Genomic DNA, 14,923 nt, shown 5'->3' on the forward strand with positions numbered 1-14,923 from the left:
TTTATTAATTTCTCTTTAATCAAAAGAATGCATTTAAGATTCTTATAATTTCACTGGCTAGTCTCTAGACTCTGGATATGTGTGTGCTGCACGTTTGTCCCTTATCACAGTAATTTCTTCAAAGTAATTAATGGAAGAGTGTTGGTACATACCTACTTTAGTTATCCAAATACTTTTCTTTGTAATCTAATTATTTCAAGCAATCTATCATACAAATTAAGGGGAAAAAAACATGATTTTGGTTCATGTCTTCTTTTGTTGAAATGGTGATATCACAATTATAATCAGTTAATTTTACTAGACCAACAAGATTTTTATTTAATAGGAAGATGCCTCCCAAGCTCCAGGGGCTAAACAGATACATACATAATGCATAAAGATAAGTGGCCATAGCCAAACATTGGTTTGTGATGAATGAAGAAGCAACAAGCAAATTAAAGCAATTGTAACATAATTATAATTTCATTTTATCCAAAGGAATGGAATGCTAGTTTTGAAGTGGAGGACAAAATGTGAGTGTCTCTCTCAAACTCAATCATGTCATTCTCCTTCAAACAAACTGTTACTTGTATTCCATCACCATCTTTTGTGTCCATCAGATTACTTACTCCATGATGACCAAAACTAACGAAGCTCACCCAGAATGGCTTTCCCCAACCAAAGTCAGCTTCATACCAAGGGAATCCGCACCAACTAGAGCACAAATAAAAGTCCATCTCGTCTCCTTGGAGAAGTTTTTCTACACCTTTTGTGTGATTGTTAAGAGTTAGAGAGGAAATATCATCAACGCTTTCCGCCTTACCAATGGCTTCACATGTGTCCCGTATTGTATTTCCTACCAACTTTACAAAATCATTCAACTCATCATCCTTTCTTCTTGCCTCATCGCCCTCCTTGTTAGCAATTGCTGGTATTACACAATTCCCTACAACGTGTTCTAAAGAGGGTGCAGTACATGACAGTTTTCCCCTCAAATTAACAACAACTACTAAAGATGAGTCCCTTGAATTTCCATTGTTTTTGGCGGAAGAAATGTGTGTAACAACCTTCCATATTAGGGACATCACGACCACCACTCTAGAGGGTTGCTTCATCGTCATGTCATTGTCTTTGATTGTTTTTCTGAGGTTTTCTATTGCCAAAGCATCAAAGAGAAACCTCTTTGTAACATTCTTATAATTAGGGGCAGTAGTAGTGTTGAGATCAGGTAATGGAAACGGTAGCGCTCTTGCTGGAAATAGCCATGGCAATTGACCAAAACCGGGATTATCTAGTGACATCGTCCCTGTAAGGGTAGTGTGCGCCCATTCATTTACAAATTTTACTAAAGTAAAAGCATCAGATACAATATGTAAAATTTGTATTCCTATGGTTACTCCTCCGTTATTGAATACATTCACTTGAACACCATATAATGGACTTGATGGTAGACGATCCATTACAGGAAGAAGATCAATCAAAGATGACTCAATATCATTATGGGCTTGACCACGGAGATATTGGGCAAGATCGTCTGCATTGACTTTGGTTCGAACATATTCAATACCTTCATCATTGCAGTCGATGGAAAATGGATCAATATCTTTTCTAAATCTTCCAGCAAAAGGGTAAAACTTGGTTAGCGTCTCCGATAATGATTTTTCAAGCTTATTTAGGTCGGGCTAAAAAACTTTTTCTTAAATGGTCTCCAAAGTAGTATCGCGTCTCATTGAACAAAATTTGTTAATGATTTCTGTGCCTGCCACAGTTAATGGACGTAATTTCATCTACGCTAATGCTGAGAGGTGTGTTCCTTGCTCTACTTATTCTAACAAACTCATGTAACTCCCTTCTCATCTAGATCGTTTGCCAGCATAGAAATGTTCTATAACTTTGATTTTCCCCTCAAATTAATAGGAAATAAAAAAGACAAAGAGTCCCTTGTTTGGCTGATGAGATCCCCATATCTAACAACTTTACATATTAATGACAAATAGAGGTTATGTGTAGGAAGTAAATCTGATAGAAGTCAACAAACCACAAAAGGACTGGATAAGGAACCACTCTCTTATCATTTACTTTGGTGTTTTATATTTGTTTATCATCTGTTATACTAACCTGCAGAAAGTCGATAAGTTATCGACTAAGGAAGAGTTTTTTATTGGGCGACCCCCTCTTAACTTTCTAACTATTCGTGGAAGTAAGTGTCTACTATTTTGTTAAAACAGAAAAAGAAAACACAATTCAAGAAAGTTGGCAAAAGATATAGGATTTTATAAACCCAAAATTGGAAAATATGGGACTATTTTGGCTTTCTTAAAAAAGAAAGTCAACATTATCAAGTTCTTCAAAGTTTTTGTTCTAAGTATCATAAGTCAACAACACCAGTAACAACGAGACTTAAGACTCGTGTGAGAAAGTCAGCTTCATAGAGAAGTGATATTTGTTCAAGTGAAGCTTGTACACTGGAATGAAAGATGTAAGATGCTCTATATATATTCTCTTGGACAAAAAATTTGAAGCAAGTCATATATCTATGTTTCTTCCCATCTCTTGTTAAACGCTTTTATTTCTTTAGTTATCTCTACATTGCAGAAATTAGCGCTGAGACTTAAAGAGGAAACTCATATCAGAAAAGTGCCATGAATCAAGGCTTGACAGTTGAAATCAAGGCGGGTTAAGGGATCTAAGTACTTTGAGCATCAGTTTAAGTTCAAAAGTCAAAGGCAAATACTCCTGAAGATAGTTAAATAAGGTTCATGATGCATAAACAGCGGAAGCAAAAATCCGGAATCGTTGCATATAAGATAGACTACATACACGTCACATTTTATCCAAAAATAAATTGAGGAATACCTATTAAGCAAATTAATCCCCATCATCCTAATCGAGTTTGAAATAAGATAGGAATGTCATCGATCTCCATTAATCTCTCTTCAATCAAAAGAACACATTCCAGAAGAAATCATTTACTAACAACTATACCATGGTAAGTTCACTAGTACTATTATGCAGCAGGTTGGTTTTATTACATTCTTGTGATGTTAGTTCAAGCAATCTATCATAATAATTAAGTTCACTAGTTCCTCTCTTCTTTTGTTGAAGTGGTGATTTCACAATTATAATCAGTTGATTTTACTAGAACAACAAGCTAAGACGAGAAAGATTTTTATTTAATAGGAACATGCCGATCCCAAGCTCCAGGAGCTAACAGATACATACATAAAAGATAGGCATAATACATAAATGTGCCCTTTAACTTGGCTTCAAATCACATTTGTGCCCTTCAACTTTGGATGTGCACAAATAGACACTTAAACTTGTATAAAGTTGAACAAATAGACACACATGTCCTACATGTCATCCTACATGTCATTTTTCGTCCTACGTGGTGTCCTACATGTATTTTTCCATGTAGGACTCATGTGTTTATTTATTTAAAAGTTGGATAGTTAAAGTGCCTATTTGTGCATTATGAAAGTTGGAGGTCAAAGTTAAAATTTGAAGCCAAGTTTAGGGTTCAATATATGTATTATGCCTAAAAGATAATTGACTGATAATTAATCTCATAGCCAAACATTGGCTTGTGATGAATGAAGAAAACAAGTAGAAACAACAAGCAAAGCAATACAAAACAAGAAATATTGTAACATTTTATCCAAAGGAATGGAATGTTAGTTTGGAAGTGGAGGACAAAATGTGAGGGTCTCTCTCAAATTCAGTCATGTCATTTTCCTTCATAGTAACGATTATTTCTATTCCGTTACCATCTTTTGTGTCCATCAGAATAGTTAGTTCATGAATACCGAAGGAAACAGGGGTCACCCAGAATGGTTTTCCCCAACCAAAGTCAGCTTCATACCAAGGTAATTTGCACCAACTAGTGGTGCCATAAATGTCGATCTTGTCTCTTTGTAGAAGTTTGTCAATAATTTTTATCTGATTGTTAAGAGTTAGAGAGTAAATATCATCAACTTTTGACGCCTTATCAATGGCTGCAAATGTGTCCCCTATTCTATTCCCTACCAACTTTACGAAATCATTCAACTCATCCTTTCTTGCCACATCGCCCTCCATATTAGCAATTTCTGGTATTGAAAAAGTCCCTAGAACATGTTCTGTAGATGGGATACATGACACTTTCCCCCTGTAACTAATAACAAATCCGAAAGTCGAGTCCCTTGAATTTCCATTTTTGGCGCAAGATATGCGTGCCAGAACCTTCCATAATAAGGACATAACGACCACCAGTTTTGTAGGCTGCCTGATCATACTTGAATCATCTTTGATTGTTTTTTTGAGGTTTTCTATTGCCAAAGCATCAAAGACAAACCTCTTTGTGACATTCTTATAGTTAGGGACAGTAGTACCAGTAGTAGTACTACTAGTGTTGGGATCAAATGATGGCAACTGTAGCATTTTTGGTGGAAAGAGGGATGATAATTCACCAAACTTGTGGAGGTAATTATTATCTTGTGGCATCGACGACAACGTGTTAGTGTGCGCCCATTCATTTACGAATGTAGCTAAAGTGAAAGCATCAGCTACGATATGTGAAATTTGTATCCCTATGGTTACTCCTCCATTATTAAATACATTCACTTGGACACCAAATAACGGACTTGATGGCGATGATGGCTCAACATCTTTTATTGGAAGAAGATCAATCAAAGACGACTCAATATCATCATCTTTACCGAGAAATTGAGCAAGATCGTCTGCATTGACTTTGGTTTGAACATATTCAACACCTTCATCATTGCAGTCGATTGAGAATGGATCATCTTTTGCAAATCTTCCAGCAAAAGGGTAAAACTTGGTTAGCGTCTCCGCCAATGATTTTTCAAGCTTATCATCATTATGATCATATGATGAAGTGCTGTTGGGCAAGTAGTTGAAGAGCATTGGTACATATGCAGAACGAGCCAGCTGATCAAACAAGGAAATCTTCAGTCTCCGAAGATTATCTGGTGTAGGAGCTGAGGGTTTCAACATTTTCCTTGTCTGAATTTCAATATCTAACTTCGCCATTACGATTTAGATTTGGATTTGGTTGATGACAGATAGTATTATAACTTTAATTGCTTAATTCTCTCTTTCAACTTTGTACTATATATATAGAGAATTCCCCAACTTTTTAATCGTATTAGTTTAATACTCATCCATCTGATTAGTATTTATTAAGTACTACTCCATAACACATGGAAATAGAAATTTAATTAAACAATTTAGGTCATGTCTTGCACTTTCTTCATCCTATCAAATAAGATTGTGAAAATCTCACACAATATTCTCTTTTGATTATGCAAAATCACGTTCACGCTATCCCTTCATAATCTGCAACATATCCGGCTTCAAATTAATTTAATACTACTAATTACTATAATTCTTTCTATGTAAATTAAATAATCTTCAATTTATCATTTGTACATAAACAACACAACATACTCTTTCTAACTCTCGTCTTTCATGATTTTATTCAAAAACTTTTTTCTAATAAATCATTGGATTAAAATGACGTGACCAGAAAATAACACTTATACTCCCAAAAATATGTAAAATATTTAACCTTTAATGTCTCATTACTTTCATATTCGACATATATGGGTGGTTTCAATGAGTAATTTTTTCTATCATATAGTAAAATATCACAATTTATAGTTCTTTTTGTATAGTTTTTAAATGTCTAATTTTTTTTTGTTTAAAATATCGAATTAATATGTTCTAATTTAACTTTAAAAATGAATCAAGTTGACTTGTAGATATTGAAATTTTATGGGACTCTACAAGGTGCATTCAATTCGAGTTGAGCTGTATAAATTGTGTTCAACTAAAATTAAATTTTTTTGAAGGTTTTTCAACCGTAAACCTTAGTTCACGCCTATATAAAGAGTACAAAATTCTCTTGAAAAATATTTCAAAATATCCAATAAACTCTTCAATATTTTTATAGATCAAGATCTCGAACGTGATTCCAATTCATATGCCTGGCAGGCCATTAGTCAACTCTACAGACTGCCCGCATGTTTATGCAATTATGCAACTTTTTAAGCCTTAAGTTATTTATTTAATAAACATGGCATACAAAATTAGATTAAACAAATAATTAAGGGCTTCAATTATCATGTGTTAGACTTTCTTCATCGTATCAAATACGATTGTGTTCTTTAACTCTATCTGACACTAAAGGTGTATATGATCGGATTAGTTCGGGTTTTTAAAATATCAAATTAAATTATTCATATAAAATTTTTAAATTTATAAATTAAATTAAACCAATAAAGTTCGGATTTTTTTTGGGTTTTTCAACCTCGGGTTGGTTCGGATTTTTCAAATACCAAATCAAATCATTCGTATAAAATTTTTAAATTTATAAATCAAACCAAACCAATAAAGTTCGAATTTTTAAATTTACAAATCAAACTAAACTAATAAACTTCGAATTTTTCCAGATTTTTAGATTTTTTTCGGTAAACCTTGCATACAAACATATTATTAACTTGTGCTCCAAATATTTCTTTTGTCCAACTAAAATACAATTATCTAATGTGTTTCTTAAAAAAAATAAACAAAATATGAGATGAGTATTGATGACACAAAAATATTCAATAAAAATAAATAATGAAATCATCATATAAAATAAATATTGTAAAGTCTTGATGAAAATAATCATAATTTAAAAGTACTAAATCATGCTAAAATAAGTTTAATAAGTATTAGTTACATTACTAAATATTTAAGGAAAATTGAATTAGATTATGCATTTTAATTGTTTAAACAATGTAAAACTAAAAAACAAATATTCAATATTATTGTCATTCTTAGTGTTAAAATGATTTTTTTTCATTAGTATTAATATGATTTTGATTTAAGTTTTATTATAATTATCAACATATATGAACTATAATCTTTATTGGAGCATTCCAAATTCTAAATTTTAAAACTTGAATTAATATATTAAAAGATAAAAACTATGAAATTGTATAAGAAATATTTTCAAATGATATCAAAGTAAATATTTTTATGTATAAAATAAAATTAAAAATTACATATATAATATCGGGTTAGTTTGGTCTCGGAATGGTTTTTTAAAATTAAAACCAACCAACCCAAATATAGTCTAATTTTTTTTCAATACCAAATCAAGTCAAATAGAATCACTAATCGGTTTTTTTTCTCGATTTGACTCAATTTGTTGTTTGATTCTGTTTGCGGTTCGATTTTGTACACCCCTATCCTACACAATATTCTTTTTTGAATATATAAATCATATTCTGTAACATATTCTCAAGATCGACTCAACAAGATTAGAGACATAAAGTAAATTATTAAAGAAGATCTTAGTATTTTTTTTAATCCACATTTTATAAAATGTGGAGTATTTGAATTTTTAATCCACATTTTATGAAAATTGTTTTCCTAGTTCAATGATTGACAACTTTGAATCCCCCACGTACATACACTTTCTCAAGGGTTTTTCTTATCTCTTAAAATTTTTGTTTTAATAAATACCAACTTGGCAATACGCCAACCTAGTCACTTCTTGTTAATATATATAAATAAAAATATAAGTGATGAAATTGTTGGTTAATTGAGTTCTTTTTTCCTTTTTCCATGATTGTCATCATCAAAGGAAATCATAGTGATGTATTTGAATTGTTTTTTAGTTAATATGATCTTGTTAATGTAATGGCATAATACGTAAATATGCTCGTTAATTTGGATTCAAAGCATATTTATGTCCTTCTATTTTGGATGTGCACAAATAGACACTTAAATTTGTATAAGGTTGAACAAATAGACACACATGTCCTACTCCTACATGTCATTTTTTGCCCTACGTGGTGTCCTTCGTTTATTGTGCCATATAGGACTCATGTGTTTATTTATTTAAAAGTTGGATAGTTCAAGTGTCTGTTTGTGCATTATGAAATTGGAGAACAAAGTTAAAATTTGAAGCCAAATTTAGAATTTAATATATTATATTATGCCTAATGTAATTGAATTATTTAACTATTTCTTCAAAGTGGATATCTTTTGAGAAAAGGAGAGTTAACTTGGGGATAATTTTTTAGAATCCTTTATTCCCTTGTTTGGTTGTAAAATTTTGGGATGACTTATCCTTGAATTAAGAATTAGTATTGGGATAAGTTATCTCTCCTATTGGATGGTATAATAATCACAGGATAAGTTATTCCGGAATAAAATAGATAAATGTTAAATATACCTTTTAAATCTTTTTTATACATCATTTTTCACATTTATGTATATTTATATTATTTTTATATCATGTGTAATAATATTAACTACTTATTTTTATCATAATTTTCAATTAAAATTACACTATATAAATATAATTTTTATTCATGAATTTTATTCGATTTATTCTTATGGTTATTTATATTTTCTTTCACTTTAATAAACTTAAGAGGGAAGTTCTATTTTTAAGCTAAATAAAAAAAAAAATATTTTAAAATACATATGAAACTTATCAAGGAATGTATCAACAAAAATATTTAAGCTAAATAGAATGAATCGATATATGTTGTTGTTGCGTGAGAAGAGGACCGTCCCCCGCTCCCATTTTGGGGCACTAAGGAGCTTTTGTTTTTGAAATAGACGACAGTGTTTTTTTGATATCTTGAATCAAGCTTCTATTGCGATATACTATGCTTTCTCCCCATTATTAGTAGTGATCACAAATATCTTTACTCATTATATTTTTGGAAAAATGATTCGTAATATATTAAAACTTTGATCGAAATTACTATAATAGTCTCAAAATTTGGGCAAGACCTATTAATTAGTGTGTTTAAAGATATACCATTATAAATAGCAAAATTGGCAAGTAATGGAGCAATATTAATAATACATATAAACGAGGAATCAAAAAATGAAAGTTTGAGGCTCCGAAGATGATTCGAAGTAGGAGTTGAGAGGGCTTTTATCATTTTCCTCATCTAACTTGGCCATGAAACAACCAAAAACTAAAGTAGTCACGTTTTTTCTCACTTCTTATTTGGTTAATTAGTTATACTATTAGCTGCATTTCAAAGACTACCTAAAAACTTTATATAGTATTTTATGTAATAAAATTGTTAGTTCGTCCTGTTCTAGGGTGTTCACCATTTGGGTAAAAATCAAATGTTAGCTACAGTGAAGTAGAGAACAAAATATGAGGGTCGTCTCTCGAATTGAGCAATGACATTCTCTTTCAAACTAACCCATGCTTCTATTCCGCACCAACTAGAGCACGAATAAAAGTCCATCTCATCTCCTTGCAGAATTTTTTCTATACATTTTGTCAGATTGTTAACAGCTAAAGAGGAAATGTCATCAACGCTTTCCCCCTTACCAATGCCTACACATGTGTTCCGTATTGTATTTCCTACCAACTTTACAAAATCATTATGTAGGAAAACAATTAGAAAAAGAAACACCATGTAGAAAAATAAGAAGAAGAAACAGTGAAGATCAACTATGGGGGGAATTTTCTCTCATTTCTGAGTTATTTTATTGAAGAAGAAACAAGTATTTATGTTATTACAAAATGGCAGAAAGGTAACTTAATGTAAGAGATAACAAACTTCTAACATACTTTGTACACCTATACAAATTTTAGAAGAAGCATCTAATGAAGAGGAACAGGTATGAGACTTGACTTAAAGGAACAGGTCCTACGACCTGTTTCTCTTCTTTCTTTATATGAGACTTGTCTTCAGATAAGACTTGACTTAAGGAACAGGTCCTGCGACATGTTTCTCTTCATTCTTCATATGAGGCATGAATTTAGGGAATAAGACCTGGGCCTGATTTTCATCATCTTTCTAATACATTTAACTCATCATCGTTCCTTCTTGCCTCATCGCCCTCCTTATTAGCAATTTCAGACATGGTAAAATTTCCTAGAGCATGTTTCAAAGGTGCTAAATTTGATATCCCTTCAAATTACTTCCTCCGTTCAAAAATGCTTGTCATATTGCGCTTATCAAAAGTTAATTTGACTAATTTTCAAAGGTACATTAATTCGATATTTTAAATAAAAGAAATAGATATTCTAAAACTATATGAAAAGTAGTATAAATTACAATTTTTTTATATTAATACGATTAAAAAATGCATCTTAAAATGTTAGTCAAAATTTTTGTAGTTTAACTCTAAAAATAAAAATCATGACAAACAATACCGGACGGAGGAAGTAATAAGTAGCAATTAAAAAAGACGACTGTCCATTTCTGGCTGAAGAAATGCCTGCGAGAACCTTCCATATTAATGACATAACGACCACCACTCTAGTAAGCCGCCTGTCACTTGAATCTTTGGTTTTATTTTTGAGGTTTGCGATTGCCAAAACATCAAAGACAAACCTTCTTGTGACAATCTCACGAGGTGGTGGTGGATATTGAGGTTCAGATAAAAATAGAGATGACAAGTGACCGAAGCTTGGGAGTCAATCTTTTGTCGTTCCTGTAAGGCTAGTGTTCGCCCATTCATTGACAAATATCCCCATGACTAGTCCTCCACAATTGAATAAGTTTTCACTTGGACACCAAGTAATGGACTTGATGGCCGATGTTCCATTTTACGAAGAAGATCATCCAAAACCTCAATATTCAGCAAGATCCGCGCGCATTGACTTTGGTTTCAATATACTCAACACCTTCATCGTTGCAGTGGAATGAGCGTTCATCTTCTCTAAATCTTCCAGCTAAAGGGTAAAACTTGTTTAGCGTCTCCGCCAAAGATTTTTGAAGCTTATCACAACATGTTTCACTACTACTGATTGGCAAGTAGCGGAGGAGTATTGGTAGCGTCTGCTGCCCTACGTTCATTACATATATAATGTGTCGGTTGACGCGGCACTAACTAGTTTAATTTTTGTCACTTTTATCCTTTTTCTTTCCAATGATGTCTTCTTTCCCTATTAGATTGTCCAAAATTCGAATCAATCAATAAATTAAATTTAAAAAAAAGTATTATTCGTTTAAATAAAACTAGTCTGAATAATATTTTTATCTATGTTATTTTATTTTTTAAAATATTTTTTCCTTTTAAACTTTAATATTTTTTAACTATAAAAGGAAAAAACATCAATTTATTTTAAAACAAAAATAAATAAATTATTTTTTTAAATTTTCTAGCCATTTAGCACTTTCCTAAAACAAATAATTGACTTACCAATTTAGTATCGATTTTTAGTACTGGGTTATTCAGTAAGCCGATAACTCATTAAGGCGATAATAAGTTACTACTGTGCCATTCATAAATATTAAATATTATTAATTTAACCTAACTAGAAACTATATCAATATTCTATACTATGTTCTACACACTTCACACGGCATAGTACTTCTAGTTCACATCAGAAATTCTGTATTATGTTTTGGTTGTAACATATTATTGTAATTTCCGTACTACATCTACTCTTATTAATGCAATTTCTCATTATATATCTTGTTTTACTGTATCAAAATATTTATAGTTGATTTGCTTTTCTCACTATACCTTGCCAAATTGTTAGAAAAGTGAGAAGTTATATATTTATTTTATGAGAATCTTTTTATTGGATAAATTAAAAATTGAACCATTAATACCAAAAATATTTTATTAATTTATTATTAATTCTTTAGAAATCGATAAATGTATTAGAGATAAATGTTAAAAACACACCTAAAATATTCCTTTTTTTAAGTTTCAGACCTAAATTATTGACAGTGTGACTTTCATGCCTAATCTATCATTTTTTAGTTTGAGAAACACACGTCAGTGTGTAATGCACTCTCTCTTTTATTTGAAAAAATCTTAACACGTGGCATTTCATATAGACAAAACATTCCACTTTGACAAAAATTAAACAATAAACTATTAATATTAATTAATAAATAAAAATTAAAGTATTACTATCCATAAAAAAATTTGAAAAAATTTAATTTTTTTTACCCACTCCATTGCCTCCTCCATGTACCCCTCCCCCTTCCCCCCGGAGAATCCTCCATCCTTTTTAAAAATTAATGTCAATTATTTTATCTTTTAAAAAATAAAAGTTTTACACCATCCTTTTTAACTTTTCGCTTCTAATTTTTTATTATTTTTTATATTTTTCTCATTTTGTGTTAAATGTGTATGTACATATATTTTTAGATTTTCTTTTCTACTAGTATATGAATATAACACAAAAAAAAATTAAAAAAAGCAATTAAAGACGACAAGTAAAAATATTTTCGATATGTATGTATATAATACTAAATGAGAAAAAATTAAAAGCGGAGGATTAGATGAGATAAAATGGTCGAGGTGGGTTGAAGGGTGAGGGGGAGGTGGGTGGCGAGAGGAAGTGATAGAGTGGAGTAAGAAATTTTTTTTTCATATTATTATAAAAAAATATTATTTTTTAGATATATAATTTTTTAATTTTTAATTTAATTAATACTAATAATTCATTTAGTGTTCATCGAAGTTGAATGTTTTGTCCTGTGATATGTTAATTTTTTTAAAATAAAAAAAGTGTATTACACACACTCTAATAAAAGTGATATAAAAATTTAAAATATATTTTTCAAATTAAAAAATAATAATTTAAACATAAAATTTACCCTTTTAGTAATTTAGATGTAAAACTTAATAAAATAATATAATGTACATGTGTTTTATATAAATTCGAATCACACAACCGATGCACGCCCCTCTTCCCAGTACCTCAAAACCCCAAAATTTAATTTCTCTTATTATGCAAGTATGTGTTCTTTCACAATACTTTAAGTTTTTTTAAAAAAAAGTGTCCTTCCCAATACCTCAAGAAACCGAAAATTTAATTTCTCTTATTAATGCATGTATGTGTTCTTTCTCATTTCTCAATACCTCGAAGTACTCACATATATCTTAAAATTTCGGCTTAATAATAATACTCTCTTCGTTCGTTCGGAATTATTTATTATATTACGCTATCAAAAGTTAATTTATTAATTTTCAAAGATAAATTGAATTATATTTATTTAATATTTTTTAAACAAAAGTTAGATATTTTAAAACTATATGAAAAGTACTATAACTTGCAATTTTTTGCATATTAATATGGTGAAAAAATACATTTTAAAATTTAATCAAAATTTTTATAATTTAACTCTAAAAATAGTAACCATGACAAACAATATCGGATGAAGGAAGTATTTGACACTTTTTAATAAATTATAGATAGAAGGATAACTTACTAATTTACTATATCATCTTTTGATATATTCTTCTGTCGTTAATTATTTTTATTTTGACAAATTAAGAAAGGATAATTTTTATATTTATTATACTCTCAATTAATTAATTTGAGAAATGTAGAACTTTTAAAAATCTTAAAATTTTAATTCATTCACTTCATAATTAATAGAGGTAAAATAAACTCACTATGTCAATAATTATTTTCATAATAAGTGTGTCAATTCAAAAGTAGACAAGTAACTAAGGATAGAGAAAATAATAAATATAATGCCTTAAAAATATAATAAAAAATCACTATAATTAATAAAAAAATAATTATGAACTAAGTATAAAATTTTTCTATTAATTATATAAAATAGATAAATATTATTGAACATCCTAATATAGAGGACAAATAATATTAAACGAAGAAAATATTTCTTATTAGCATATTTTATACTTCCTCTATTTCATATTTAGTGAATTTGTGAAACAATTGAGAGGATAAAACTTGAAAACATTGTCAAATAGAACACCATTTTCTATTTTTATCTTCTAAATTATTGTGCTAATTACTCCTCATTCATTTATAATTGTCCTCTATACTGAAATAAGTTGTCCAATAATATTTATATGTTGTAAAGAAAACTCAGAATGTAAGAAGAAAAAGACAAGAAGTATAAGATAGAGGAGAGAATTTTCTTATTCAAGTGTGTCATACAATGGTGAATGATATCTCTATTTATAGTGTTGAGATATCGTAGTCAAAGGTCACCTTGGATTATACATAGTTATCATCAAGGTTCATATCACCTTGAAATCTTATCACATTGGAAATACTAATACATAAATCCAATTGATTGTTGGATAACTCTAATGGATCATCCACATATACAATGGATTTACAACACTCCCCCTTGGATATCCATAGATTATGTGCCTCGTTAAAACCTTACTAGGAAAAACCCAGTGGGAAAAAGCCTAGTGAAGAAAAAAGAGTACACATATCTCATAATACGCTTTGAATGTTGCCTCGTTAAAAACCTTACCAGGAAAACCCAACTTGGGACAAAACCATAGTTAAGGAAAAGAGTACAACGCGTATTTCGCTCCCCCTGATGAAAATTTTACTTGATATCTCGTAGACGGCGCATTCCAATCTTGTATCTCAACTTCTCAAACGTTGATGTTGGCAATGCCTTAGTGAATAAATCAGCAAGATTATCACTTGAACGAATTTGTTGAACTTCTATCTCACCATTTTGTTGAAGATCATGCGTGAAAAAGAACTTTGGTGAGATATGCTTTGTCCGGTCTCCTTTGATGTATCCTCCTTTCAATTGAGCTATACATGCAGCATTATCTTCGTACATTGTGGTTGGTATATTCTTTTTCAAAGAAAAACCACACATTTCCTGAATATGATGGGTCATTGATCTCAACCAGACGCACTCTCGACTTGCTTCATGGATGGCTATTATTTCTGCATGATTTGAAGAAGTGGCTACCAACGTTTGCTTCATTGATCTCCAAGATATTGTCGTGTCTCCACGTGTAAACAAATAGCCTGTTTGTGATCGAGCTTTATGCGGATCTGATAAATACCCTGCATCTGCGTAACCAATCAGTTCTGATTTGGATTCATTGGAATAGAATAAACCCATGTCCATGGTCCCTCGAAGATATCGAAGTATGTGTTTAACACCATTCCAATGTCTTTTTGTTGGGGAGGAACTGAATCTTGCCAGTAGACTTA

At 30.5% G+C, this 14,923-nt stretch overlaps 2 protein-coding genes and 1 pseudogene across 2 annotated transcripts; all 3 read right to left on the bottom strand.

Moving 5' to 3' along the window:
• Window positions 1-467: 467 nt before the first annotated feature.
• Window positions 468-1,766, bottom strand: LOC107025914 (acetyl-CoA-benzylalcohol acetyltransferase-like). Its single transcript, XM_015226703.1, has 2 exons — window positions 1,743-1,766; window positions 468-1,661 (listed from the first exon to the last, which is right to left on the bottom strand). Exons 1-2 carry the CDS (start codon window positions 1,764-1,766, stop codon window positions 468-470), a joined length of 1,218 nt encoding a protein of 405 aa, XP_015082189.1.
• A 1,867-nt stretch (window positions 1,767-3,633) lies between these two features.
• On the bottom strand, window positions 3,634-5,010 carry LOC107029716 (acetyl-CoA-benzylalcohol acetyltransferase-like). The gene has a single exon (NM_001323457.1). The coding sequence runs from the start codon at window positions 5,008-5,010 to the stop codon at window positions 3,634-3,636; it is 1,377 nt and encodes a 458-aa protein (NP_001310386.1).
• A 4,120-nt stretch (window positions 5,011-9,130) lies between these two features.
• LOC107025920 lies at window positions 9,131-10,811 on the bottom strand (annotated as a pseudogene).
• Window positions 10,812-14,923: the final 4,112 nt, after the last annotated feature.

Source organism: Solanum pennellii, chromosome 1 (genome assembly GCF_001406875.1).
Source record: "Solanum pennellii chromosome 1, SPENNV200".
Lineage (NCBI taxonomy): Eukaryota > Viridiplantae > Streptophyta > Magnoliopsida > Solanales > Solanaceae > Solanum > Solanum pennellii.

Bases quoted from the DNA above. Each gene is read 5' to 3' on its own strand.
- LOC107025914 (XM_015226703.1), bottom strand. From the start codon at position 1,766: ATGAAATTACGTCCATTAACTGTG. The intron at 1,662-1,742 runs GCAGGCACAGAA...AAAGTTTTTTAG, and splicing joins AATTACGTCCATTAACTGTG to CCCGACCTAAATAAGCTTGA.
- LOC107029716 (NM_001323457.1), bottom strand. From the start codon at position 5,010: ATGGCGAAGTTAGATATTGAAATTCAGACAAGGAAAATGTTGAAACCC.